The sequence below is a fragment of the Microdochium trichocladiopsis genome (genome assembly GCF_020744255.1).
Source record: "Microdochium trichocladiopsis strain MPI-CAGE-CH-0230 chromosome Unknown B0I36scaffold_2, whole genome shotgun sequence".
In the NCBI taxonomy this organism is placed as follows: Eukaryota; Fungi; Ascomycota; class Sordariomycetes; order Xylariales; family Microdochiaceae; genus Microdochium; species Microdochium trichocladiopsis.
This window is the reverse complement of record NW_025763545.1, coordinates 2,430,959-2,453,962: the sequence shown is the minus strand read 5'-3', so window position 1 is coordinate 2,453,962 and position 23,004 is coordinate 2,430,959. Positions and strand designations below refer to the sequence as shown.

At 56.3% G+C, this 23,004-nt stretch overlaps 8 protein-coding genes across 8 annotated transcripts; 4 read left to right on the top strand and 4 right to left on the bottom strand.

The window, feature by feature from the left end:
- Positions 1–91: 91 nt before the first annotated feature.
- B0I36DRAFT_359464 (uncharacterized protein) lies at positions 92–1,088 on the bottom strand (the record flags this gene model as incomplete). Its single annotated transcript, XM_046158130.1, has 4 exons — positions 92–465; positions 615–731; positions 800–913; positions 992–1,088. The coding sequence occupies 4 exons, from the start codon at positions 1,086–1,088 to the stop codon at positions 92–94; spliced, it is 702 nt and encodes a 233-aa protein (XP_046016945.1).
- A 1,418-nt stretch (positions 1,089–2,506) lies between these two features.
- B0I36DRAFT_359463 (uncharacterized protein) lies at positions 2,507–4,877 on the top strand (the record flags this gene model as incomplete). The annotated part of the gene is made up of 7 exons (XM_046158129.1): positions 2,507–2,595; positions 2,672–2,760; positions 2,839–2,898; positions 3,057–3,098; positions 3,153–3,236; positions 3,302–3,592; positions 3,652–4,877. The coding sequence occupies 7 exons, from the start codon at positions 2,507–2,509 to the stop codon at positions 4,875–4,877; spliced, it is 1,881 nt and encodes a 626-aa protein (XP_046016944.1).
- Positions 4,878–5,377: 500 nt separating this feature from the next.
- On the bottom strand, positions 5,378–8,161 carry B0I36DRAFT_235795 (vacuolar protein sorting-associated protein; the record flags this gene model as incomplete). Its single annotated transcript, XM_046149427.1, has 5 exons — positions 5,378–5,629; positions 5,731–5,812; positions 5,870–7,109; positions 7,166–7,930; positions 8,014–8,161. 5 exons carry the CDS (start codon positions 8,159–8,161, stop codon positions 5,378–5,380), a joined length of 2,487 nt encoding a protein of 828 aa, XP_046016943.1.
- Positions 8,162–8,976: 815 nt separating this feature from the next.
- On the top strand, positions 8,977–10,867 carry B0I36DRAFT_71473 (putative alcohol dehydrogenase). Its single transcript, XM_046163263.1, has 3 exons — positions 8,977–9,440; positions 9,601–10,059; positions 10,207–10,867. The coding sequence occupies exons 1-3, from the start codon at positions 9,249–9,251 to the stop codon at positions 10,732–10,734; spliced, it is 1,179 nt and encodes a 392-aa protein (XP_046016942.1). The 5' UTR covers positions 8,977–9,248; the 3' UTR covers positions 10,735–10,867.
- B0I36DRAFT_314885 (Fcf2 pre-rRNA processing-domain-containing protein) lies at positions 10,759–11,597 on the bottom strand. Its single transcript, XM_046152822.1, has one exon. The coding sequence runs from the start codon at positions 11,430–11,432 to the stop codon at positions 10,941–10,943; it is 492 nt and encodes a 163-aa protein (XP_046016941.1). The 5' UTR covers positions 11,433–11,597; the 3' UTR covers positions 10,759–10,940.
- A 1,858-nt stretch (positions 11,598–13,455) lies between these two features.
- Positions 13,456–15,218, top strand: B0I36DRAFT_71469 (CCAAT-binding factor complex subunit HapE). Its single transcript, XM_046163262.1, has 3 exons — positions 13,456–13,794; positions 13,893–13,906; positions 14,069–15,218. Exons 1-3 carry the CDS (start codon positions 13,707–13,709, stop codon positions 14,774–14,776), a joined length of 810 nt encoding a protein of 269 aa, XP_046016940.1. The 5' UTR covers positions 13,456–13,706; the 3' UTR covers positions 14,777–15,218.
- On the bottom strand, positions 15,056–18,118 carry B0I36DRAFT_71496 (exocyst complex subunit Sec15-like-domain-containing protein). The gene is made up of 5 exons (XM_046163264.1): positions 16,814–18,118; positions 16,522–16,755; positions 16,359–16,468; positions 15,717–16,302; positions 15,056–15,644 (listed from the first exon to the last, which is right to left on the bottom strand). Exons 1-5 carry the CDS (start codon positions 17,873–17,875, stop codon positions 15,306–15,308), a joined length of 2,331 nt encoding a protein of 776 aa, XP_046016939.1. The 5' UTR covers positions 17,876–18,118; the 3' UTR covers positions 15,056–15,305.
- Positions 18,119–21,547: 3,429 nt separating this feature from the next.
- B0I36DRAFT_403320 (RNA recognition motif 2-domain-containing protein) lies at positions 21,548–22,417 on the top strand (the record flags this gene model as incomplete). The annotated part of the gene is made up of 1 exon (XM_046161751.1): positions 21,548–22,417. One exon carries the CDS (start codon positions 21,548–21,550, stop codon positions 22,271–22,273), a length of 726 nt encoding a protein of 241 aa, XP_046016938.1. The 3' UTR covers positions 22,274–22,417.
- Positions 22,418–23,004: the final 587 nt, after the last annotated feature.

The window sequence follows — 23,004 nt, the reverse complement described above, 5'->3', positions numbered from 1 at the left end:
TCGGACTCTCAATGCGGACGGGCCCTTTAAACAACTCGACCGATTACCCAGCATGAGCTCACACTTTCCTGGCTGCGGGATCCCCCCCGTCTTACCTGGATGTTGTCTTCCCGCTGTCGTTCTTCTTCTTCCCCTCTGGCGCAGGGCCCGCAGCATTCCCGCCACCACCCCTAAGGCCGGCGATGGTCTCGTCGATGATGGCAATCTCGGCATCGACGCGCAGCAGCCGCTCCTCCAGGCGGTCCGCGTACTCGCGGTCCGAGAGGCGCGTCATGGGGCTGTACTTCCAGCTCAAGATGCCGCCTCCGCCTCCTGCCCGCGGGTCGTCCCTTTTCCGTTGCTGCTGCTGCTGCTCGGCCGACGTGGCAGCGGAAGGGGACGAACCGATCTGTTGCGCTATCAGCGTGCTCCCGGCGCCGAGGACGGAGAAGACGAGGATGCCGGGGAGGATGTTTCTCCTGCTGCCTGTTTTTTTTTGTTCGGGTTAGAGATAATAGATGACTTTGCAACGAGAAAAGGATTTTGTCGATGCATGGCCGGCCTCTAGTCTTGGCGAGGACAAGGGAGGGGGGAAAGGGGAAGAGGCAGGAGGTATAAGAATAAAAGTCACATACGGAGAAGAGCGCCAGACATTCCCGCCACACCACCTGCTACGCCGCTGGCCAAGACTTTTTCCGTCTTGCTGAGGTTCTCCTCGCCGTTCCAGGCGTGGTAGAGCAGTTCGCGAGAACCTGAGTGAACATCTTAGCTTCTATTCAGTGCCCGACATTTGTTCCATCCTTAGCATGAAGTGACTCACCGACGTAGCTAAAGGCCAAGGAGAACCATTGGATGCCGGTGATCGCGGCGAACATGGTTACAGGTGATGACCGGATGATGCCGACGGCTGCGCCACTGACTGCCCCAAATGTGCCTGTGTGAGCAAGTTCTCATGTCAGTGGAAGATGTTCTGGGATCTGGGTATGCGCAAGCTTGAGGGAGAGATATGTACCTGCCATGGCTCCGGACTGTAATGACTTTGCGCCGATGCTGGAGAGTTCTGGCCATGTCGGCATTGGCCTTGGCTGTGATGATGTGCGGTCGGTCATGCTGACTGTGAGTATGAAGGGCCGCAGCTCTTAGTTGCCTGCCTGTAGGAATTGCAAATCCTGGACTCGACTGCCTGGTGAGGGAGGCTGCTGCTCGATGAATGCCAGAGCTGGGGATGCCGTAGTTGTGCGTGCGATCGTGGGTGACGTGAGTGGATTGGATGGTTCCAATGTTAACAACTCTTTATGAAAACAGCCTTGGAAACTGATTGACTAGACCGAAATACGAATCACACCGGACATTGTTTAAGCAGCCGGCTCGGAAGTGGGAGCCTCGTCTTATGATTATGTCAGAATATCACGGCGTGAGGAAGATATAAGTCGACCCTCGGCGTAACTGACTGACTGACCAAGTGGTTGCGTGCCGGGTAAGCTACGATGCCCAGTGGGAAGACGGTGCTGGAGAGTTGGGATTGCAAGGGTTACGTAATCGCTATCGATGCGACACGCCCCCACCAAGCTAGCGCACCCTGACCTGAGCCCCTCGGTACGGCGAGACATAATGGACATGGGGGACGGGACTGGTGCAGCACTAAAAAAAAAAATACATGCGCACCAGTCCATATTCTGGGCCGCGCGGGCAAAGGGGTTGGTCGGTCGGAGGAACCACCACTGCGGCCAGGTATTCACCCGCGGGTGGGCTGCAAGGTAGTGAGTGGCGCGCGCACACAAGGAGCGAGGGATGAAACGGAGACGGCTCCCTGGACGGACGAGGTACCATGGAAACCGCCCGCGAGCAGCCCCAGGACGAGTGCCGCCCGGTGCTGTGGCCCGCGAGTGTCGAAATATGGCTGGATGGACGGAGAGACGGGTGGTGATGAAGAGTACGAGCCCTTGTGCTGCCCAGAGTGAACCATTGGGCCGGTGCACGTGTGACTGTGATTGTCCAAGACGTGGTGGTGACCTGCCTGCCTCGATCGACCAACTCCCGTGGTGTACTACTGCATGTACCGCTCGACTGCATCCTGTCCCAACGACGAGCCGATTTTTTTTGGCCTGGCCTTGCCCCCCTCTGCGACCTCCCACTCCAGCCTTCTGCATCGCAAACCACATCCCCGAACAAGACTCGCAGAGAACGCTTGATCCCCTCGAGGTGAGTCGCTGCAATGCCCTCCCTTCATGTCGCGGCGGCCGCGGCGACCCCATCAGCGACTTTTGGCCAGGACGGCAGGCGGCCCCTCAGTACAAGAGAGCCGACACCAACAACAACAACAACACGGCGCCGGCGAGTCGACGAGCGAAGCCGCACATGCATCATCGTGACAACTCGGCGGCAGCAGTGGCCGCGCGGGAACGCTCCGTCCGCAGGCGCTCAAGTCTAGAGGCAGGCCGGGCACGTCTCGCCTTCAACAGCAGCGACAACCCACGACGCACGAACTTGCAGCGGCAGCGCCTCCCCCGCCATGTGCTGCTTCGCCATGGGCCCTCAAGCGAGGCACATTCTCGAGGCGCATACATACGTCCCCGCCTGCCGCTTCTCCCTTCGCATCGCCGTCCTGCGCCTTCCGTCCAGCACCCGCCGTCGACGACTTCCCTGCACGAATTCCTGGCCGGCAATTTACTGATCCGTCGTGCGCTGTTAGCATTCTCGCCTTGTTCCAAGAGACACTTCCGAAGCACACGCAGGGCATCACATCTCGTAGTGCCTGCGTACTCAACACCGCAATCATGGGTGAGCACGTTCCCCTAACCCGCGCGAGGTTAATCGCTTGCTCTGGGCGACAACTGTGCTAATAATGACCCTCGCTAGCGCCCAAGAAGAAGCAGCAGACGCAGACCCTCTCCCTCGGAGCTTTCCTGAACGAAGACAGTGAGTTCCCCGGCTCGACTCTTTTGCGACAATTTCGCCCCGAGGTTCGGTGTTGGACCGCAGGTGGCGTAGCAGCACATCTTCGCACCCACTCCGTCGTACACACGGCAATGCCGCGTCCGCTTCCGATCAAGACAAAGTGAACTGACGGACCGCAGAGTTTGGAGGCTCTTGGGCTGATGAGGTCGAGGAGTCTTATGGTAAGCCATCTTCCCTAAGCATGAAACCCGAGTCGTCTACTAACAATACTGTAGGCTCCCAACCTCTTCCCGCTCCGACCCACGAGCGTCGCACTGGCTATTCGAGCTACGGCGGTGGCGGCGGCTTTGGTGACCGTGGTAAGTGCCTTTCAGAACGTAGTTTCTCGTTCGAAGCAGGCCAACTGACGAATGTGTGCCTACAGGTGCTGGTGCCTACGCTCCTCGTGACTCTTTCCCTACCGAGCTTCCCACAAGGCCTCCTTACACTGCTCACCTGGGCAACCTCTCCTACGAGGCCACGCAGGAGGCTGTCACCGATTTCTTCGCCGACTGTGCTATCACTAGCGTGCGCATCATCGAGGACAGAATCGAGAACCGCCCAAAGGGCTTCGCCTATGCCGAGTTTGCCGATGTTGAGGGCCTGAAGAAGGCTCTCGACCTCGACGGCGAGCAGTTCCAAGGCCGCAACATCAGAGTTCGGATCGCCGATCCTCGTAAGTCCCGGTGTTGTACATTTTGTTTCCTGAGTAGAGTGATACTGACTCCACTGCAGCCAAGGGAGGTGAGTTCCGTGACGGACCGTCGGCGCGCGATCTTGGCTCCTGGGAGCGCAAGGGACCTTTGGCCGACATCCCCGGCCGTGGCAACGACCGCCGCATGAACGACTTCGGTGAACGCCGTGGACCCCCCAGAGACGGCCCCAGCGACGAGGGCAGAAGCCGTGATTTTGGCAACTGGGAGCGCAAGGGCCCGCTTTCTCCTGCCATCACCCCGGAAGCTGGTGATGACTCCCGCGACAACAGCCGGCCTAGGGGCTCAGACCGCGGAGAATCCTTCCGTAACAACCGTACCGCCACTTGGGGCGAGGGAAGGTCGGACGGATCACGACCTCCTGCTCGCGAGTTCCGTGAGCGTCCCGAGCGTGCTGAGCGCCCTGAACGTCCCGAACGTGCCCCCACAGCTGCCGAGATGGACAACCAATGGCGCAGCAACATGAAGCCTGACCAAACATCCGCCAGCGGCTCTCGGGATGGAAGCCAAGCCCCTATGTCTCCGGGTGGTCCGGAGTCAGCAGCGCCTGCTGCCCGCCCGCGTCTGAATCTCCAGAAGCGAACAGTCACTGAGGCTCCGGCCGACGCCTCTAGCTCTGCCGGCGGTGATGCCAAGGCCAGCCCCTTCGGCGCCGCTCGCCCCATTGATACCGCCGCCAAGGAGAAGGAGATTGCCGAGAAGCGCGAACAAACCGCCAAGGAGCAAAAGGAGGCTGAGGAGAAGGCCAAGGAAGAGCGCCGGCTGGCCAAGGAGGCTGCCGCAAAGGAAGCCGAGGAGAAGGCTGCTGCCGACGCCAAGGAGGCCGAGGAAAAGGCTGCTGAGAAAGACGCCGCCGCCGCCGCCGCTGCAGAGGTCAAGGCAGAGGAGAAGGTGGAGAGTGAGACACAAAAGATTCCCGTCAGACCAAAGGAGGATGCCGAGGCTCCCAAGTCAAGAGCTGCTGGCAGTGGAAGCTGGAGGTCGTCCGGCGACCAGCCCCGTCCTGCGCGGGGTGGTGGTTATGTCCCTCGCGGCCGTGGTGACGGCACTCGGGGTCGTGGTGGTGCTCCCCGTGGCGGTGCGCCCAGGAGCTTTGAGGGCCGTCCTCCTCGGGCCAACGGGTCTGCTCCCGCTGCTGGTGCTCAAGATGTTCCTCCTTCCCCGGCCGCTGCTAGCGAGTCTGAGGCCGCTCCCGCTCAGGACCCCGAGGGCTGGACCACGGTGCCTGCCAAGGGCCGTCGCAAGTAGACGGTTCGTGTCCATGACAAACAGAAGCTCTTCTCTCATCCGGATCTCAGGTCCATATATCTGCACGCGCAGATGGCACGTCAAAAAGTTTTCTTTCTCACCGTCGGCCTAGCATGAGGCGGAGTGCGCGCGCAATGGAAGGCTATTCTTCTTCTCGACCACGATGAATTCACGAGGAGATGGCAATGATGCAAAAAGGGATATGGATGGAAACGATAGAAGGGGGTGAATGCGAGAATGAAAGAAAAATAAAAACTTCCCACTTCAAAAATGAAACCTTTGTCCTGACACCCGTGCTTAATGTCAACATTGAGCACAGAATTCTGACATCAGGGCTGTGTATGCAAATGACGAGCAGGAAACGAGGGAGACACTTCTGTGACTGGGTCGTGCAAATGAACTTGTGCTTCATGATCTGGTTGACAGCCTTGATGGTGGTATAAAACGATCCTCGTGATGGTATCGACCGAAATCTCTAATACTATATATGTACTGATCGCTCACTTCTTGAATGCCTGGGCTCCCAACCTCTCAATCTCTTTCCCCTCCGGAGTGCCTTTCCCCGCGGCGTCAAGCAGCCGTGACCACTCGTCAGCGTTGCGCAGCCGGACGGCCTCCTCGGCCGCCTTGACGCGCATGCCGCACTTTTCATACATGGTGATGGATTGGCCCGGCTCGAGACCTGTACACTTAGGGATGAAGAGCGCAGCGAGACGGGGGTTGCCGGCGCCGATCGTGAGGTTAAAGTATGGCTGTTTTTTGTGTGTAAATGAAACATGTTAGTTACGTCTGAGCACCAGGTGCGGGCTTTGCAGTGATTTACTCCTCGGAAAGCTGGAACTGAAACACATACCTCCCAGCCGATGGGGCTCTTCTTGGTCTTGGAGATCTCCTCAATCTCATTCCAGTCGCGTTTAGCCACTAGGGCGCGCAAGCTGACGAAGGCATTAGCGCGGCACTCCAGGAGACTTCAACACATAACCACCACTTACCGAATCCAGCACGACACCTTCTCCGGCACCTTGAACTCGTTCTGTATCTTCTTGGCCTTGTTGTGGTAGCCCAGGCGGATGAGCTTGAACAGCGTCTCATTCACGCTCAAGCCCGTGAACGTGTCTGTGAGATCGCGGTCCAGGGCTTCCTGCATGCGCAATAGTGTCGCGGCCTCCTTGAGAGCTTGTACCTCAAAATGTGTCTCTTTGGAGTCAGACATCAGCTTCGCCGCGAGCGCCAACTTGTCGCCCGCCGTCCGGGCGTCCGACTGTGTCAGAGACTCTCGGATGAAGACGCTTGCGCCGTCAACTCGGCGATCATCCTGGTAGTACAAGTCCTTGAGCAGGGCGTTATCGTTGTCCAGCTCGGCTGTGGACTCCACCAGTGCAGTCGCGGCAGGGCGAGCATTGATGACTCTGAAGAAGGCCGCCAGTGGCAACTTCTTTTTCATCTTGAGCAGCACAAAGAATATGAGATCCGAGTCGCCGCTCTCAATGGCCTTGTCCAGGGCTATCTCGTCCTCCTCCATGCTCAGCAACAAAGGCACCTGACGGCCAGCTCGTGGCTCGTGGTTCAAGAGCTCAGTCGCTAGCCTCCCTCGGCCTTCGTCGTAGGCAGCTTGTGCTATTGTCTCGAACGAAATTCCTGGCTTTCCTTGGAGGCGATCAACGATGACCCTGCACGTCGAGTCGTCGTCTTCGGATCCGACACGGACTTTCGCGGACGCCCAGTGGACGTATATCTCGTCCGTGGGGAGTCGCAGGTACCCTGCTATGCGTAGAGCGAGCAGATACTCGTGGCGGTTGATCAGTCTCTGGATCAAGCCTTCAGGAGTCAACCTCTGATATTGCTCGTATGACAACGGCAGACCTATCTCGAAGAACCGGACGGCGTTGAGCACCCTCAGGGTCTCGCACATGTCGACAAAGTCGTCGCTATTGTAGATGTCCAGGACCGACTTGCCGAAGGAGGCGGCCTTGAGGAGCTGCTTCTGCCAGTGCACGTTGTATTCATGCCCAGCAGCTGCAACACAGTTGTCGACAGCCTCGACGAGACTCCCCCGAATCAGCTGGATATTGTCGTCGGCCTTGGGCGACTGCTCCTCGAGTTGCTGGACAGCATCCAGCAATACTGAAGCAGGCGACTCGGTGCCGTATCGAAACACATCGTCTGTCACGTCCGGGACTTTCTGCAGGAAGTCGCAGACCTTATTCGACAGCAACCGGACACCATCGAGATCTTGAAATAGAGTGTTAGAAAATGCGAAGCAGATCCCCTTGCCCTTGTTAACATACCTGTGATGACGTGGACGCCATCTTCGTAGAAATAACTCGCCGTCGCGCCGTTCGGGCCCACGATGTTGACCTCGTCGTCCCATGCAATCACGACGGCATCGTTGCCGCACCACTCCAAGTACTTTGGGCTGATCTGCGATTTCGAGTCGTACTCGCTGAGGCGGTTCTGGAAGTCGGCAGTGATGACGTGGGCCTTGCCATCTTCCGAGTACAAAGCAGCGAACTTGCCGTTTGGCGAGACGCCAATATGCGAAAACGGGCCTATGTCGAGGAAGCGATCCTCGCAGTCTGTTGTGTCAACGACATATACTGTCTTGCCGATACTGAGCAAGACCTCTACCGAGCGTGAAAGAGTGTGATTCGGTGGGATTATGTTCCACGAGTGTACCTCGCCCTCGGGGGTTGCTGCGAGCACCTTTGGCCGCGGCTCAGTGTACGACAGGACCGAGACAAGCGTGTTGTTGGTCAGAAGAGCGACCATGCCGGTATCGTAGAACTGACATGACTTGACGCCAAAGTCCTCGGCCTCGCGGCCAAGAGAAAACTGTGTGAAGTCGCCTTGCAGGCCATAGTAGCAGCGGACGGTGCCGTCGTAGCCAACGACGAGCAGCTTCTCGTCTTCAGACCAGCCGAGGCCCTTGATGGAGCCTCGGTCCCAGGCGATCGACTTGAGCAGCTTGCCGGAGCAGCTGTAGATGTCGATGCCCGGCTTGGACGACTTGGCTGCGCGATACGAGACAATCTTGGTCTCGTCGCGGTAGATGGCTGCAAGTGACGTCAGTCAGGATGTCACGATGGAGGCGACCATGGCCTGACCGAGCCGGCTCGGGGGAGAGGAAGAAACGGACCTACAGCTCCGCCATAGGGAGCGCCTGCGACAATGTGGTTGTTGAGGTCGAGGTCATGGTCAAAGACGGCCGTGTAGAGCTGGGTCTTGCGGTAGAAGCGGTCGCCTACCCGCTCCCAGCCCTCGGTCGGATGTACTGACCCTTCCATGCCGCGTGCTGCTCACCGCATGGTCGTCGCGACTGGCAGCGTGGGATGTGGCTCAAGGCAAGCTGTAGGAAGATAGGACAGGGATACTGTGCGTTTCTGGCTGCAGGCTTAGGATGTCGTCCTCTCATTCAGTGGCAGGAGGTATTGGGCAGCTCAAGATAGGCTGTGATAGGCCGAAGCTATGTGCAGCTGGGAGCTCCATCCTGGGCGGTGCATGCACCATCGCACGCCTTGTGCTCCACGCATGTTCGCGCGCCTCAGTGATGACATAAGCAGAGTCCTGCCCAGCCAGCCAACTGCTTATGTCTCGAACCTGGGTATGGCTGTCGGCTGGCAAACAATATCATCTCTTGAACACCATCATGTCTTATTAATGCATATTAGCCGCCATGATGCAGTACCCCGAGGGCGGTAAAACGCCCTTTGACAAAAGTAGCCCAAAGCTCAAAGCAGCCGCCTACCAAGATCCAGTCACCTATCGTCGACAATCCATTCCTACGTAGTGACCAGTCCGGTGCCCGGTAATGGCCCAAAATTGGCATGTTTCCTGTTCAGGCCTAAAAGCAGAAGCTGACTTATAAAGCTTCCAGCAGGACTGCCTGAGATCATCCTTGCACTCGGGACATCGAAATGGCACTAACAAGAGCACCGGTTACGTGATTGAGGGCCGATTACGAATACCATAAAGGCAGACGGTGCGTTGCCGTGTCTAAAGTCCGATGAACCGGAGCTCTATTCCACCGGGTCCGCAGAAGAGACCACGAGAAAGACCTTTTGTCCAATGCCCGCCGAGCCTAGCACGCTCCAAATTCTTGGAGAGCTGAGGGCTGCCGAGACTATTCGTCCAATTCAATGGGGCCTGTCGGGAGAGTTGCGACCATAACTTCACACCCCACTTGCGGCGAACAAGGACAGCCAGGGTGTTGTATACTGTTAACTTGAAATCACTTCCCATGGTTCCCATGGTTTCCAGGCTACATAGTCGAGTTGCTGCCGATCCCGCCTCTGTGCTTGGACTGCTTCTTTCATTCACCCTTGAGTCCTAGAAGCCACGAAGGACAGGCATAAAAACCACGCTACCTTAATCATGGCAGCCAACGACATCAAGCACAACACAACAACGTCTGGCCGCTGGATGCTCGTGTCTCAGAATGGCTTTGACGAGAGCCTCCAGTACGACGACTCGTACTCGCCCACCGAGGCCGATCTGGGGCCCGAGGACGTCCTGGTCGAAGTCCATGCGGCCTCGCTCAACTATCGCGACATTGCCATCGCCAAGGTACGCCTCAGCCATCTTTCCATTTCCCCCAAGAACGACAAATAGTTCATGTTTCGCAACAAGTCTCTGCGATGCCCTGGGAAACTATCGTCCCATTTGACACTAATGCTAGCCATGGCAGCATGCGCAACACTTACACTGCTGACACACTCCAAAACAGGCCGGAAAAGTGGCAATGCCTCTTCCCATCACACCCAATGTTACCCCCGGCTCGGACGGCGCCGGCAAGATCCTCGCCCTCGGATCCGACGTGGCCCGGCTCTGCCCATCCCTTGTCCAGGCCAACGGCAAGGGCGGCATCGGGCAGGACGTCGTGACGCACCTCGCCCCGCACACCGGTTCCGGCTCCGAGGACGCCGACGCGGCGATGCCCGGCTTCGAGGACATCGGCTCCGGCCTGGGCCAGAAGGAGCACGGCACCCTGTGCCGGCGCGGCGTGTTCCACTACTCCGCGCTGCTGCCTATGCCCGCTGGGCTCGGGTACGAGGCGGCGGCGAGCTTGACGTGCAGCGGGCTCACGGCGTGGAATGCGCTGATGGGCGTCGAGGGCAGGAAGGTAAAGAAGGGGGATTGGGTCTTGGTCCAGGGGACGGGCGGAGTCAGCATCGCTTCTCTGCAGGTGAGCTTTTCCCCTTGCATAGCACAATCTCTTTGGAAGGAGGAGTACCATGACATACCCGACGATGGTCTCGTGGAGTATTTTCTCTCTATTTCCGCATATCCCGACTGACAGAGCATTACTTGTTGCAACCTCCTCCCAAAACAGATCGCAAAAGCCGCGGGTGCAAACGTCGTGGCAACCACCTCATCGCCATCCAAAGCCGCTCGCCTCAAGCGCCTCGGCGCCGCACACGTCATAAACTACCGGGAGACACCAGACTGGGGCCTCGCGGCGCGCGAGCACACGCCCAAGGACGACGCCAGAGGAGGCGGCAAGCCCAGGGGTTTCGACCACGTCGTCGACGTCGGCGGGGCCCTGACGGCACCGCAGAGCCTCCAGGCCGTGCGGCGCGACGGTCTCGTCACGATCGCGGGCGTGCTGGGCGCCGCCGGGGATGCGCCGCCCGAGCCCGTGGACATCATGGCGGCCATGTGGTCGATCTGCATGGTCCGCGGCATCGTGCTGGGGTCGCGGGCCATGTTTGCGGATCTGCTTGCCTTTGTGGCCGAGCACAAGGTGGGTGTTGCGCTTGATGACGAGGACCAGTGGTTTGGGTTCGATCGGGTCAAGGAGGCGTACGCAAGGCTTTCGCGGCAGGAGCACTTTGCCAAGGTTGTCATACAGATCAAGTAGGTATTCACAGAGGTTCAAAGATCCGGGGGGGGGGGGGCAAAATGGTGGAAAGGTTCTTGAATTGAAGCGAAGTGTGATGCAAGCATCATCGGGGGTATCTTGAGAAAAAAAGGTCTGTACTAAAGGTTGAGAATCATGTCCACGCTCTTACTCAGGGAAGATTTTCGCGCCCATCTCCCCCGACGTCGTCTTTTTCGGGACCTAGCTCAGGCCTTGTTCCCGTACCTCTTCTGCATCATCTTCTTGTAGTGACCCTTCTTGCCGCTCATCTTGGCAGTTTGGATCTCGTTGTACTTGGCCTTGAGCTTCTTGGTCGCCCTCTCCTGGTCGAGGACCTCGTCCACCAAGGTGCGCTTGCGCTCCTTCTTGGTCATTCTCGCGCTGAAGTACTCGGTAGGACCCTCGATCATTGTGCCGACCTGGCTGTACTCGGGGACGGCTGATCTGGCGCTATCCTTCTTGTAGAACCGTTTCGAGTCCAACGTGTCACGCATCTTGATGAGCTGCAACTCGCGTTTGAGCTCGGGTGTGAGGTTCGTCTTGGGCATGTTGAACCATTTGGCGCCAGCGTCGGCCTTGGTAGATTCGGCCTGTGGGGAGTCTCCTGTCAGCAAGAACAGCTCTGAGAAACCCATTGTAGTTTTGAGAAGCGGTGGGTTGGTATGACAGTCAGAGTAACTATGATATTGATCTATCATTATGGCGTAGCAACATCACCCATGACGGGATCCGCTGCTACTTCAATAAAATTGGGATATTACTTTCATCATGAAAGAATGTCGTAGGTGCGCGACGATAGCCGCAAGGGACAACAGGGGTTAAGTGAAGGTGTGCAACTCACCATTTCCTTCTTGGACTTGCGCACGGTTGGGACACGCACAGAGAGCTCTTCGCTCTTGGGCTTTGTGACCGGAGCTGAGGCGACAGACTGTGCGCCCGCACTCTGAGCAGTGCGAGCAACCTCGAGAGGTGCAGGTTTGGCCAGGCTTGTTCCATCCTGGCTCTGCTCCTTGGTCAAGAGTCGCGCCTCGGCTTCCTGGAGAAGCTTGAGGATCTGGTCATCCGACAGACTGGCCGTGGTAGAGTCTGCCATGATGGGCGAAGCTGGGCTGGGGATTTGTGCTGTGTCTGCTGCGCAGTTCGCGAAAGGTCAAGAGGGAGGAAGGAATACGTGCGGGTGGATGGGAACCAAATAAATCCCAAAAATTTCGAGGTTGGCACGATAAGATAAGTGGGTACATACAGTGTGTGTGCAGAGACCTTCTCTACCAGAATGGCGTGCAAATGCACGGTACTGGGAACACGCAGAAAACAGCCCTGGAGCTGCCCACTTGGCTGGCTGGATTTGCAGGCAGCTGTTCGCACACGGTCTTGGAGGGTGGAGAGGACTCTCTATTCGCGTAGACAGTCGAGGCTGCCTTGCCTCTACAACTCCCCGACTGGCCGAGGTTGCGTGCTCGATGGTCCCTCCCAGTGTAGTGATTGGCCTGGCTCGAGGTGCTGAGTAGCGGTACCAGCGTATCAGATGAGGACTTGCTTGTGGGCAGCCACGACCACTAATTCGAATCCCCATCCGTAATCTATCTCAATGCGTGTACGTAGAAAGACGGGATCTAGCACGACAGGGAAGCCATCGCCAGCGTCCATTTCGAGTCTGGCCATCGAGTGCTCCCCGAGTGCTGACGGATGTTGGAGAGACCCTTGCGCGGGCCGCTGGTCGTCGCTGCCCAACCCTGGGTGCCAGCGCATCAAGTGTGAGTGCAGGCTGTGCCGCTGTCGTCAAGAGAAGCTGCTTCAACTGCCACGCTCAGCCCGGATGATGTAAATGGCCTTTGACCACGGCAGTCTTTGGCCGCCTTGTGCCTTGCGCCTTGGGCCACCTGGACACACTCGCGCCGGGGATACCACACCCCATGGGGGTTTCCGAGTACTCACCTTGGGTAGAGAGGGCCGCGTCGGGCTGCCCGGCCGTGGCTTGCTGCGGTTGAGCGGCTGGGACACAGCTCGCGACCGGTCTGGTCTGGCTTACACGTCATTGTGGGCGCTGGCGAGAGGCGGTCTGCAGGCCGACTCTGTGCCAGACAGATCTTTAAGACTGCCCAGATATAAATGCTGACGTCGTAGCCACCATGCGCGGGTTTGGCTGTTGCTGGCGATGAACGCCTGGCCACCAAGACCACAATCTAGTCCCCGCGCGAGTTGCTCGCACGCGAATCCTGCCCAGCTGTACAGCAAGGGACCTGTCGGCTACAACATCCCAGACCAACCTCACACAACGGCCTCGTCCAAGACAAAGCACAGAGGAGTCAAAAACGGTGCGTATGCCACAGCCTTATGAACCGCCGCCACAGGCAGGAAGCAGGCAGGGCCGGCCGGGTCCACCTTTACCCTCTCGCGCACCCGACCCGTCCAAGTGGCGGGGCCTGCCCCAATCACGACTCGAGCGCACACCGCCGCCAATCAGCCCCCTCACTGGCACTCCTTCGACGCTCGCCTGTTGCTCTTGCCGCCCCCAGCCATCCCAGCTGCCTGGCCAATCACTCCCCCCAATCCCCTCAACCGCACCACTCGAGCACCACTCCAGCTCTTTGGAGCTTCTTACACCACATTCGCGCGCGCCGTCCTGCTCAATGTAAACAAGCTCGCCAGCCTCTGACGTTGACCACCAGGCACCACAAAGACCACGAACGCCCCTCGATCACGGCCGTACCGATCCTTGCGAATCCGTCAACGACCTCACGAGCCGCACGGCCAGCTTCTCATCTCCCGAGTCGCACGCATCCGAGCATCCGCCCCCGCCCTCGCTCGTCCCGCGCCATCACCGTCAATAAGGTCCCCCCCCAAAGTCCAGGAGACGAACCGACTTGGAAAACCCGCAACCTCCATATTGCAGCTTGTACGCAACTGCCTGTCCATAACAACGCGGTAGAAACAACGCAGGAAGCGCAAAGAAAGAAAACGGCTTCGCAACCATGGACCCAGCTTCCGCAAACCACCCCCAGTCCGCTCGTGCCGGCAACGCGCAAGTTGCGTACGACATCACAACAGTGGGCCACTATGGTACGTGATCCCTGGCTATCCGTCTCTGGATCCTAGGGCACCTTGTGCCCTGCTTGTCATGATTCAAATGCTGAACAGAGACTCTCTCATGCATTTAGGCGCCAGTGCAGCTGTAAGTGCTTCGCAACCAATCAGAGGCCCTCAAGCACTCGGTCATTTGTATTGTTGATGAGATGTGTCTACCGGTGATCATATAATGACATCTCGAGCATCACTGTGGTTCCGTTTGAAAGTAAGATCATGACAACAGATCGCTAACTGCTTGCTGTCACAGCTTGCCAACTCTGGCTTTGCGCCCGCGGAACTATACACTGGCACATGGGCCAATGTCCACCAGGGACTCCACGGCCAATACAAGGATATCCTCACGACATACTGGCAACATACAATCAACCACCTCGAATCCGACCAGCATGACTACAAGCTTCACCAGCTGCCTTTGGCTCGTATCAAGAAGGTCATGAAGGCCGACCCAGAAGTCAAGATGATCTCAGCCGAGGCCCCCATCCTGTTCGCCAAGGGCTGCGACATCTTCATCACAGAGTTGACCATGCGCGCTTGGATCCATGCCGAGGAAAACAAGCGCCGCACATTGCAGCGGTCCGACATTGCCTCGGCCCTGAGCAAGAGCGACATGTTCGATTTCCTGATCGACATTGTGCCGCGCGAGGAGGCTTCGTCGCATGCGAAACGTGCCAACCCAGCTGCGCAAGCGCAGAACGCGCACGGCGGCGTCCCTGCAGCCGCCGCCGGCGGACTGCCCGGCCAGCACGGGATGCCTGGCGGGCCTGGCCACCAGGCGATGGCGCCAACAGAGTACAACATGGCCCACGGCATGGCTCCGGAGCAGGACTACCGCGCGCAGACCATGTATGCCAACCAGGCGCCAGGGAACCCTTACGGCCAGCAAGCTCCACAGCCCATGTATGGCGAGATAGACAACATGTACAACCCCTATCCCGGAATGACGCAGCAGCAGTAGGATGCTGCTGGTCAGCCTACGAATCGGCATGATGGCGAAGATGCCAAGGATCCTGGCATTTTGCCAAAGGATGAAGAGACGCACTCGTCGTGCTCTGCTCGCGACGACCAATAAATCGACAGAAAAGCAGTTATGTCCGGACCGCACAGAGATCCATGAGTTGCTGATGCTAGCTCACAGGAATTGTGGTTCCGATGGCATTAACCAGCCCCAGGTAAATTTGTCTTCTGGTCTTGTGGTTCATTTCAGTTTCCCGCAAGTTGAAAAAGTTGCGCGTGAAATGTGTTGGAAGTATGGCGTCTGGGCAGGTTTTTCCGTTTTACATAGCTGTATTTTTCTCCTTCCCACTATTGGAACTTTGAAGAAGCGCTTTGCGCGCAGAGCTCAGGCTTCTTGCTGAATATATGACTTTGATGGTTCATGAGCACGGTACACAAATCTGTTGTGACATAGCCCCCGCTTTGTTTCCCTGCTGGCTCTGGACAAGGACAGGGATAATCTGTATGATTGAACTTGTGAAAGTGGTCCTCTACTTGAAGCGGGATGAGATATTTGACGAGAAATTGGCGAACCGCGCAGTAACCTGCCCGGTCGACGAGACCTGCTGCGTGAGCTTCTCGAGCAGGATGGGCCCGTTCAGGGCGTCGACGCGGCCGTACTTCTTGTTGCGTGTGGAAATGTCGAAGAACTCGTCGGCGTTCTCGGCCTGCAGGAGTAGGATGGTCTGCTCGAGCTCGTCGAGGTTGGATCGCAGCATGAAGCCATTCTCGAGGCCGTCCACGAAGTCGGTCAAATGCTGGACATCCTGTGCCAGGGCCTGTACGCCGTGCGGGTTGATCTTCTTGACGTCGGAGGACAGGGGGAGAGCCTGCAGGAGACGGTTTCATGTGTTAGTGACGATCCGCATGTAGCTTCTGTGCAGGCAAATAAAAGTACGCACCAGAATCTTTTCTGCCGCATGACTGAGCGCATCAAAATAGATGAGCTCTTTGATCTCCCGCGGCAGACCTAGGAGGGTCGAGTTCATAATGTTGGACAGATACCGTGTCAACGTCTGCATGTAGTTGCTTGGTTCCAAGGGAGCTTGCGGTGCGGTCCAGTCATACTCGGCTGTCTCCACAAGATCGTCGATCTTGGAATTGACCAGCTCAAAGATGCGCTTCTCGGCGGTCTTCTTGTGGTCGCGGAATTGCTCGGTAGCGTCGAGTGTCAATGGTCCGCCAGCCGAAGCAGACGACCGCGCGCGCATGAGCAGCTGCTCGAGCTCCCGGCATGCTGTCTCGAAGTGCTCGAGGTTGATGAGAATTTGGACAATCTGTCCGAGATATTGCGAACTGAGTCGCTCAACAAGAGACTTGCACACCTTCTCCGTCAGGAGTTCGTCGAGAGACTTCCGCAACGACTCGTCAATCTTGGCAGGGTGCTGGAAGTGATCATCGGCAAAGAAGTAGAATTGATTTAGGAAGTTGCGGATGTCGATGCAGCACAGAGGATACATTTGAGAGAAAGGCAGGACGCAGGGGAATCTGCGGAATCGTCAGTCACATTCATAAGCAAAGTTTTGGTGTCGGGCAAAACCCACGTGAGATCATCAACAGACTGTTCTTGAGAGAACCAGCTCACATTGACAACATTTTCATAATCCTTCTTGGAGTTGATGGCCATAGGCATGTAGTCATCCGTCGAGACAATCTGCAAAACATCAGCATGTCACCGGCAACCATGACACAGAGACAACTGCTCACCTCCTGGAAGTCCTCGCTGAACCGCTTCTTAAGGAGCTCCGCGTACTTGTCGAACATGTCTAGCAAGAAGTCATCCAGTCGCGACACTGAATAGCCCCAACCCTCCATCGTCTGGATGAAGAGCGCAATGACCAGCTTGATCTTGAGCAAGACCTCGGCATTCGTCACTTCACTCAGCGCCTTGGATGTGAGCGAAATGGCAGCGGTGCACATGGAGTCCCATAGCTCTTCGACCTGACCTGGATGTTAGTCGGCTTTCGGCAACACACCACGCGAGAGTAATCACACTCACATCGACCGAGCTTCGTAGCTGTGGTGCTCGCCTCATTGTAGCCTTCTCGATGATGGCAAATCCAGATATGCTCTCAAGTAAGCTGCTCAGTGACGATTCATCGTCTGTTGTCAGGCTTATCGAGCTGGGCAACAACAATTCTTTCTGCCTTCTTCGCGTTGCCGCATACTCCGACCGGAACTTATCGCTCTGGCCAAGAGCATCGTGAATGTGTAGTGCTTCGAAAAGGGGTGTGAAATCGACTTGCAATTCTTCATTGTCAAGCACATCAAACTCCTCGCTCTCGTCAAACACCAGTTCGATCGCGGAGTTCAACTTGAACTGGCTGAGAAACTCATCGCCCTCTATCCGCTGTCGTTGCCTGTCTCGCCGCATGTTTGTGTGGTAGAAGGCGACCTCTCCAAGAAACTGCGACGTCTCTCGGATGCGAAAGAGCCAGGTGTTGAGGTCGGTCATGACGGCTTCGGATATCGTCTTCTGCGACGTCCGTATTGACTTTTGTATAAGCCCGGCAAGCTTGTGCTGCGTAGCGTATTTGTTCTGTATTATAGGAACAAGGAACTCGCTCTGCAGGTCGTCCAGTGACTTGAGCGCGCCATAGTATTTCTTCTTGCGGATGAGCTCGTGCGCATGGTTGACAGCGTGAAGGATCCTCAGCGACTCTTTGAGCGCATCCGACACCTCTGAGATGTTCTCCCGCACCGCCCTGGTATTGACGAGAGCCTGCTTCTGCTCGGCAAGCTTCTCGGTGCTGGCTTGTATGGACTGGTTGAGCTTCAGGATCTCCGTTGTTAGGTCGACGGTCCTTTCCTGCACGTCCTGGAGCTGATTGACGGAACTGAGGAACTCCTCGTGTTTGGTAAGACCTATCCTCTCGATCTCCGCGTCCCGGTCCTCGGCATATTGCGAGAGGTTCTGAGTGAGCTCCTGCGCCCGATAAGTGTTTGTTGCATCCTTGAGGACCGGGATGAGCTGGTCGAGGAACTCGGCATCGGTAGACGATAGAATTATCTGTTGTACTGCCGTCCCGTAGTCGTCGTAGTTCTGCACGCGTCGAGGCATCGTTGGCGAAGGCTGCCGCCTTGGCTGTCGCGGTCGCAATCTGGGGGGGTGAGTGGGAACAACCGTTTGTGGTGGGCTGGTCGCGTGGAGTGCCGTTTATGCGACTCCCATAATCTGTCGGCGTTGTTGTCTTGGGCGGTTCGTCGCCTGGTTCGATATAATGCTTCGCAGGACGAGTTTGTTGCTTCCACCCCTTTCGCAGGCAGTCGGGCGGTTTCGCGCACGAGGTGTAGTCAAGATGCCCGGAGCACATGAGATGTCGCAGCCTTGCGTGCCTGCCAGGCACACCACATTGCAAGTGGCAGTGAGCATCGAGCTCCACTTCTGCCCCTCAAACCCCCAAGCAGGGGTGCTCCTGCAAGGCCACTCCACACAAGCTTGAGGCTGCGCGAGCTGCCTGCCAGAGGCGATATGATTGGTTCGGTCTTCAACATCAAGCTGCATCCAACTGTGTCCCTGACGGTGATTCCTCTCATCTTCGCAGAATTCTAGACGCTTTGTCCATCCGTAATGGCATCCGTCCGTACAATACAGTGTTTCTTACAAAATTCATGTGTATGACCAAAATCTAATGCTGCATGCTTGAGCCGTTCCCTACACGGTGACGACATGAAACGGACCAGGATATGATCAAGCTCAATCCTGCCGTCCACCTCTCAAGCACTTTAGGCTTCTGATACAAAAGCTCGAAGCAAAACTAGTCATACCATCTGCAGAAAACATGTTTGTGTGAGACACCGGCGGCAAAATCAAGGTCTGGCCGTTGATATCCACCTGGGCCATTGGAACGAATATGGCAGCCATGTGGCCTTACAGAGGCACCAAAGCCTTCCTGGCCTGCCTAGGCAGTGTCATGCATGCATTGATGCAACGACACTTTCTTTGCTAGCTAAAAGCTGCAGACTTGAGCCGCTCGTGGGCCACTTGGCTGATTCGGTTGTCGGCCGCCATCTGCTGCGTTGTGCCACAGACGAAGACAGGAAGCCCTCCAATGTCCAATGGATGGATGCCTGCAGCTACCCTGCCTAAGATGCTCAGGTACCCGAAGGGAACGTGCCCAGATGCTCAAACGGAGGCTCCTTCCTAACGGGTTGCTAAGCACCCATTCCTGCCACTCGACCAGTCTGTAGGTGACTCTCTCACTCGGGAGGCTCGTTCTTGCCGCCCTGCGTCAAACATTCTTCCATCTTCCTCACCCACACCAGCGAGCTCACCTCGTCGACAACAACGCTCTCGTCCTCAAGTCACCCGCACCTCATCATCCGCAATCTCTGCGTCATATTCCGTACACAAGCATCCAAGACTTCCTCGGCGGACCGACGAGCCCAGCCTCACGGCATCGCCGCCGTCTCCCACCACCGGAATCACTGGTCTCACACAAGGGGAGGCTGGTCCATGTTCAAGCACTGGTGACAAGTGTCAGTAAGTCGGAAATGGTCAGAGAATTGGCTCGTCTCTGTTACTTATGCGAGCTTGGTCCCAAATTCTTGCCTGGCGTGCCACTACAAGCAAATGCCGTGTTGCTCATGGACGCGCCTGCCGTGCTATCAGGGACCGTCCAATTTTGACTGACTCGATTACCAGTACTAGAACCAAGCAGCGAGTCCTGTGTCTATGAGAAAAGCTCGGTCATCAGGAAATTCTTTCTCTGCTCCTTCATTCCACCTTGGCCAACTGATCTCGGGTCTTGGCATGTTTTCCGATTCTCTGATACTATCCGATTCCCCCAATTTCGCCAGGGCCTTCCACATCGTCGTGAGCAGTCACGTTCGCCTTTTTCCATCCTTCACTAATTCACCCTATATGTCAACTTAAGCCAAGCCACCAAGCAGGACCTGAGGTCGAGACACTATGAGAGTCTGTACGTGAAAGCACCATTACGCCGCCTTTTGAGATGATGTCCCACTTCAACTTACCCTGCGCAAATTGCCAACTACTAATATGTTGTGCTTTAGTTACTGTTTCCACACTGGGTGGTTCCCAAACCTTTCCTTCGACAGCTCATTCTCAGAGTCTTCCGCAAATCAACGAACATGGTGTACGGAAGCTCCGATGCGAGCCCACGCGGCCACGCCCGCGACTCCAGATTCCACGAGAGCTCGCCACACTCATCGAGCGGCGCAGCGGAGTCGCTCAAGGGAACACCTGATACCAGGTTGACCTCGTTCTCGCCAAGCAACACCAACTCCAGATCAGCCAAAGCGCCAGCGTCTCTAAGCATAATCACCCGTGGTGCCACTCCCATAAAATTTGCCATGGCAGTCTTTGGCCCGGCGGCTCATGACAAAGAGCCAGATACCCTTTCGACCTGTACTGACCACAGTGTTGCCAACCTCAAAGACCCGTTCATTTCATGCTCTGCCACAAAGACAATGCCAAAATTGTCTCCTACGGCATCGTCGTTCTTCCCCAACCAACTCCCACAGGCTCATCCAGGAACGACGCCACAACTTACCAGCAAAAGCTTGGGTGTTTCTATCGCCGTGCAGCAATCCACCGCGCCGGCTTCTGAAGCCCAAAATGCCCCCGCACAAGCTTTGCCGTTGTCTGTGCCAGCTTCCTCGCAGAACGACGACTACGTCCATCCCTACCTGAGTACCGACAGTGGCCTTTCAAGATGTTTTGTCGTCTCAAAGCGAGGAGCTTCAATCAAGGCCACAGACGTCCAAGCCTACATCGCAGTATGCACCATGCACCCAGCCATCATTTGTGACTCAGTGGCTAAACTTATGAATAGGAGCTCATTCAAGGAGGCTTGACCTGCCAGGGCCCTCGTCAGTTTCACGAGTACGCCGAAAAGGTCTTCGTCCGGTTGTCCAACATTCGTGTCGCATGCATGGTTGTGACCAATCTGTTCCTTGAGAACCGAGGCTGGGAGGTCAAGTACATTTCGCCAAGAGAGTTTTCCATGGTAGGCAAGCATCTCTCCGATGCCGAAACCAGAGTTGCTAATCTCTATTGCCTAGGTCATTGAACCCCACACGGGGCTTGTCTCATTACACGAGGGACAGCTTTATCTGAGTGTGTTTGCATATCCACCACAGCGTGCTGTGGCGACAGAGACCATCCAGGGCACTGTCATGTCGCTCGTCCGCCGAGAAGGTGATGTCTTTGCATTGAAGCCACAAGCTAGTGTTCCGGGCAGTCTCTTCAGCGCCATCATCGAGTACTGTGATCGAGCTACGGCGGTCCAGACTGTGACCAAGCTTCATGGCCTTGTAGTGGATGTAAGTTGTCCCAATCGCAAGTTCCAAGGCGGCTTACTGAGAAAATGGCCAGGGCATGCACATTTGCATGACGCTCTACCAGCCCGACATGGTCAATGGGTCCGATGGCCAGATAGACAACATCTTGTGTCCGTCCTCACCCAGTGTTACAGATGGGTGTGAGTCCTTCTCGCGGATGACCATCAGCCAGTCCCACACGCCTGTCCAGCACATGGCCACTGCCATCTACAACACACCCGTGCGCTCCTCGGTCTCACAAGGCTATCCCGTGCGCTCCCCATACAGCGTTGTCCCAATGGTCTACCATGGAATCCCTCTGAGTCCTCCTTACATGACAGAGCATGTGACTCGCCGAGCTGCCGCAAGCGCCACGCCCCAACACGCCCCATTCTCGAGCTCGGGCACATTTGCCGACAGTCCAAAGTCCTTCGGGTCGCCTGACTCCATGGGCCCAGGTGGCTCGTCACCGTACGCTCGGCGCCAGCATGCCTTGAGAGTGACCCGATCTCCTCATCATAATGCATCTGGTGCCCACAACGTTGTCGACGTGAACCGCATCCGAGAGGGAACCGACGTTCGCACCACGATCATGCTTCGAAATATCCCCAACAAGGTCGACCAGGTCATGCTGAAGGGCATCATTGACGAGTCCAGCTGGGGCAAATACGATTTCATGTACCTCCGCATTGATTTTGCCAACGATTGCAATGTGGGCTACGCCTTCATCAACTTCGTGGACCCTCTAGACATCATCGACTTCGTCAAAGCCCGCGGCAACCAGAGATGGAACTGTTTCAAAAGTGACAAAATCGCCGAGATCTCGTATGCCACCATTCAGGGCAAAGACTGCCTTGTTCAGAAATTTCGCAACAGTTCGGTCATGCTGGAAGCAGAGCACTATCGTCCCAAGCTGTACTTTACCGAGAACGGCCCCTGCCCTGAGCTCGCCGGTGAAGAAGAGCCGTTTCCTACTCCCGACAACCCGTCCAAGATGAAGAGAAGCTGCGAGAATGCGGAACATGTAGGACTCTTCACGCCCAACGCCGGCCAGCATTTTCGAGATGAGCAGCGACGGCGACGTTCGCAATTCGACCGAGGCACTCGCTTCGCAGCTTTTGAGGAGTATGACTACGACGGAGCACTGCCTCGCAACTTGTTTGTTTCACAGTAAACGACAAACGGGGCGGTCACACGACTGAGAAGATGCAACTCGAGCCCGAATGCACGGCATATACCGGAAATCTACACTCGTTTCAATTACTGGTGCATGAGGAAAGGTTTACCGCTCACTGCAAAGTCATCACATTTCTCAGGCGCCCTTTGCGGGATGCAATCCACAGGGCCACCTATGTTGAGGTAGCCACGCAAATACCATCCAAATGAGTTGAGAGGTATTTGTTATCAGCTATTCCAGCCCTTCTTAACACACGTTTGGAGCCATGCAGCCATCTCAAGTCGGATCTGACAAGACAATGATACTGGTGTCAACGTTCAAGAGCGCACCTCAAGCATTCTTAGCAAATACGCTAACTGCGAGTCGTCACGCCAACAATATTTCTAAGCCAGATTGCTTCTGTTTTTTTGGAGCTGCAATCGAACAAGGCTTGCCGCGAAGTAATAGTTCCACCAACGACCACCAGGGATAGAGAGGAAATCTGATCACCGTTATCGCCAAGTGGTCCTTCTCATGAAAATTTGCTATTGCATAAAAATGTTGGTGATTTGACGGTGGTTGCCAACGAGCCGAAAGGGTTGGAGCCTGAAAGATGTGTTGTTCGGGCTTCTGTCGACCCCAATTTTGTCACGTAGATTTAGCTTCGCGATGTTTTAAGTCCCCCCAAAAAGCAACAGAATTTGTTATCAACCAAAGATGTCCATGACACACGTGTATTGAGAATGACT